This window comes from Prunus persica, chromosome G2 (assembly GCF_000346465.2).
Source record: "Prunus persica cultivar Lovell chromosome G2, Prunus_persica_NCBIv2, whole genome shotgun sequence".
Taxonomy (NCBI): domain Eukaryota; kingdom Viridiplantae; phylum Streptophyta; class Magnoliopsida; order Rosales; family Rosaceae; genus Prunus; species Prunus persica.
In genome coordinates this window covers 6,508,687-6,512,862 of record NC_034010.1, presented here as the reverse complement: position 1 = coordinate 6,512,862, position 4,176 = coordinate 6,508,687, and the positions used below count along the sequence as shown (strand labels likewise).

At 42.0% G+C, this 4,176-nt stretch overlaps 1 protein-coding gene across 1 annotated transcript; it reads right to left on the bottom strand.

Moving 5' to 3' along the window:
- Nucleotides 2,203–4,176, bottom strand: LOC109947252. Its single transcript, XM_020557181.1, has 2 exons — nucleotides 3,732–4,176; nucleotides 2,203–3,521 (listed from the first exon to the last, which is right to left on the bottom strand). Exons 1-2 carry the CDS (start codon nucleotides 4,174–4,176, stop codon nucleotides 2,203–2,205), a joined length of 1,764 nt encoding a protein of 587 aa, XP_020412770.1.

Sequence of the window (4,176 nt, the reverse complement as noted above, 5' to 3'; positions counted from 1 at the left end):
TCCCTAATGATAAAGGAGAAACAGAAAGCGTAGCAGATTCTCAAGAACATTTCATTCCCCTCGGTCGACGAATTCACAATTTGAAGCGAGGGCATATAAGTAGCAATGAAGACAGTGAAGTCAACTTTAGGCGTAAGAAGATAAATGTCGGACCTCTCTATTGTGATTTGGACGCGGCATACCCACTTGATGACACATTTTTTTTGTGATGTGCCCGCTGTTTCACAACCGGTTCTAATGAATGAGGTATGTATTTTATTTCGCCTTGGGCTTCCCCTTTTATATATATATATTAATTAATTATATATATTTTAGGGAGAAGTAGTGCATCATGTCCCTACTGTGTCTGAGCTTGTATCATTTAATCATTTTCCTATCGAAGAGGAAGATAATGCTTTGCGCCCGATAAGTGATTCAGGTGCTAGCCTAAGAGGTACAATGCCAATCTTTATCACGCTCCGTATTTAGAAATCTTTGATTCTACTTGCTTAACCATTAATCGTCGGTCAATGTAGGTTCTCTTGCACAACAACATTTATTAAAGCCGGCTAATTATGCATCCACTTCTGAAATGTCATGTGGGGAGCCCAAATTAGGTGTTGCAGACAAAACCCTTCGCAAAGTAATCTCCGTTTTAGGAAACCAAGTAAAAAGCATAATCTTGAAGGCTTCATTGGAAAGGCTTCCCTCATTCAAAGATGAGCTCGGCAAGTTGATGACGACCCTTGATAATGTAGGGGCGAACGTCTCATCTTTCCGAGCTATGATCGATCCACTTATGGTGACTGCAGTTGACTATCATTCTGCACACTCTACTTACTCCCAAAAGCTGTCTCTCGAGGCTCAAAACGATCGTTTAGCTGCAGTTGACTCTTCACTTTCTATTGCCTTGGCTCTGCAACAAGCTGAAGAAGATCATCAGTCTTCTATACTTAAGTCTATTTAATCTGCCAATACGCGTATGGAGGAGTTGAAGAGGGAATAAGAACAATTGGAGTTAAAATTGCGTCAACTAAACGAATCACTTTCAGAGAGTGATGCACAACTTTCTTATCATCATGGTGAAGTCACCCGCTTGAGAGAGGATAAGACTGCGGTTGAAGGAGCTCCTGTACTATCAGCAGCAGATGCCGAGACTTTAGATACATTACGAGTTTCCTTTGAGAGACTGCTTAACGGCTTCAAGGATTTGTCTTGGGAATAGCAAATTCTGTTGTTGTAAACTTTTCTTTGCTTTATTTATATTTCTCTTTGAACTTGTCAAAGTGTTGATGTTTACTAATTAACTTTCATAATGAAATAAAAGCATTTTCTTATTTCATTATTTTTTTGAATGGTTCGGATTTATGGAGGAAACCCTTTGTTTTTATTTTGATGTGACTGAACTTGGAATTATTTGTCCAAGCTGCCTACGTACCCTCGATGAAAGGGGATCAAGTCATCACGTAGTTCAAGGCAATTGTTTTTTGTGTTCTAACTTTTGCTTGAACCGCCTTTTCGGGTTTTCAGTTCAACGGACTTTCTTGTGCTCCAATTTTTTTGCTTAGACTGCCTTTTCGGGTTTTCAATCCAACGAGCCACTTCTTTTTTTTTTTTTGGGTGCCGTATGCAGTTTAGGCTCATGCGGGCCAGGAGCTAGTAGTCACTTCATGTATAGTATCGTTTCAAGAATTTTCCGTTGATAGGGCCAATTCTTAAATCATCCACTGCTACAATCTTGTAAGCGCCACTTGTGTATACTTCTTGTACTACGTAGGGCCCATCCCATTTCGAAGTAAACTTGCTTCCGGTTTTGTGTGTTGTGATGATAGGTCTACGTAATGCGAGGATGAGATCTCCTACCTGAAAAGATCTGGGGCGTACTTTCTTGTTAAAAGCATTCGAAAGCCGGGCTTGATAACACTCTAAGCGTTGTTGCGCTTGGAGTCTCTTTTCGTCTAGTGCTTCTAACTCTTAGAGACGTAGCTTCGCATTCTCTTTATCAGTTAATCCCTCTTGTATGGCCATCCTCAATGATGAAAGTTGACTTTCTAGAGGCAAGACTGCTTCCACGCCATACACGAGTGAGTATGGTGTAGCCTGAGGAGGCGTTCGGTATGTCGTCCGATAAGCCCACAATGCTTCATTTATCCTTTCATGCCAATCTTTCTTGGTTCTTCCAACAACTATCTTCAACAGGCTGCAAAGAGTTTTGTTGAACGCTTATGCAAGACCGTTGGCTGGGGCATTGTACATTGAAGAGTTGCGTTGTTTGAAACCAGAGTCTTCACACAATTTATCCATCAACCGATTCGAGAATGGCTTTCCATTATCTATGATGATGTAGCGTGGTACACCATACCGATTAATGATGTTTACCTTGATATAGCTCACTATATTTTCTTTCTTCACTTCCTTTAGAGGCATAGCTTCCGACCATTTTGAGAAGTAGTCTGTGGCTGCAAGGATGTAAGAATGACCGTCGGAAGATTTAGGTGCTATTGGTCCCACCACATCAAGACCCCACGCATTAAATGGCCATGAAGTAATCGAAGGATGTAGCGGCTCTGGCGGTTGGTGGATAAAGTTGGCATGGAATTGACATGCTTGGCATTTCTGCACATAATCCATGCAATCCTTGACCATAGTCAGCCAATAGTAGCCTATCCTTTTTATTTGGAAATGTAGTTTTAGCCCTGATTGATGTGCTCCACAAATTCCTGAGTAAGCCTCATCCATTGCTTTGAATGCATCTTCTTTGTCCAAGCATCTTAGAAATACGCCTTCAAATGAACGACGGTAGAGAATTTTTTTGTAATAAATGAATCGAGGTGCCCGACATCGTACCTCCGATCGATGTCTTGAATCATCTGGCAGTTTTCCATGCTCAAGATAATCAATTAAAGGTTGTCTCCAGTCGTCAACGTCAATGGACAGTACCGAGATAACGTTGACTCCTTCTTGCGATGTCCCAAGCGTTAATGGAACGACCCAACGTTGGCAAACTGGAAGATTTATTGCTTCATCTTTTGTCAATGCCAATGTAGCGGCAAGGTTGGCTAAGGCATCTGCCATTTGGTTATCTTTTCTTGGCACGTGCTCCAGCATCACGAAGTCAAACCTTTCTAGTAATTGCATGGCTAATTGGTGGTATGGAATTAGATCATCCTTTCTAACTTCGTAGTGAGTCAACAGTTGGTTGATCACTAACATGGAGTCACCATATACTTCTAAGCTCGATATCTTCATCTCCACGGCCATATATAAGCCCATGATCAAAGCTTGGTATTCTGCAACGTTGTTCGAGCAAAGTTCACTTAAGGAGAATGAATAGGGCAATACATGTCTCTCGGGTGATACGAAGACTATGCCAGCCCCCGCCCCATCTTTACGAGCCGATCCATCAAAGAACATCTTCCAAGCAGGAGAAACGTCAGCGAAGAAGACTTGTTCGTCAGGTAAGTCATTCGAAATTTCCCAGTCTGTTCGAATTGGATAATCGGCTAGGAAGTCTGCAACAGCTTGCCCCTTAACCGCCTTTGCTGGAATGTAGATGATTTCATACTAATTGAGAAGTAACGCCCACTTGGCCAAAGGCCTCGTCAAGACTGGTTTTGACATAACGTACCTCACCAGGTCAGCTCGTCCAATTAGATGGACCGTGAATGCTTACATGTAGTGCCTTAACTTTTGGATAGCAAAAACAAGTGCAAGACACGTCTTTCCTATAGGCGTGTAGTTTAGTTCGGGACCAGTAAGCGTTCGACTTAGATAGTAGAGTACTTGGTCTTTGTGTGACTCATTCTCTTGCTCTAAAAGGGCTCCAATTGACCTTTCTTGAGCCGCAATGTACAATTTGAGTTGTTTGCCTGGAATAGGAGCTCCTAACAGTGGTGAACTCGATAGGTACTTCTTTATGCTTTCAAAGGCATTGTGACAAGCTTCATCCCAAACAAATGGAACATCCTTTTTCATAAGGCGACAGAATGGCTGACACCTCCCTGCTAAATTTGAGATGGATCGCCGAATAAACGCGAGGCGTCCTTGTAAACTTTTCAACTCACGTAAATTTCTTGGCTCGGGCATATCTCGAATGGCTTTAATCTTAGTCTGATCTACTTCGATGCCTCGATGTTTAACGATGAAACCAAGGAATTTACCTGACGTGACGACGAAAACACACTTCAAAGGGTTCAT

Excerpts from the sequence above, each read along its gene's own strand:
- LOC109947252 (XM_020557181.1), bottom strand. The coding sequence starts at position 4,176 with ATGAACCCTTTGAAGTGTGTTTTCGTCGTCACGTCAGGTAAATTCCTT. Across the intron at positions 3,522-3,731 it reads TCTAAGTCGAACGCTTACTG|CAAAGGCGGTTAAGGGGCAA; the intron begins GTCCCGAACTAA and ends TCTACATTCCAG.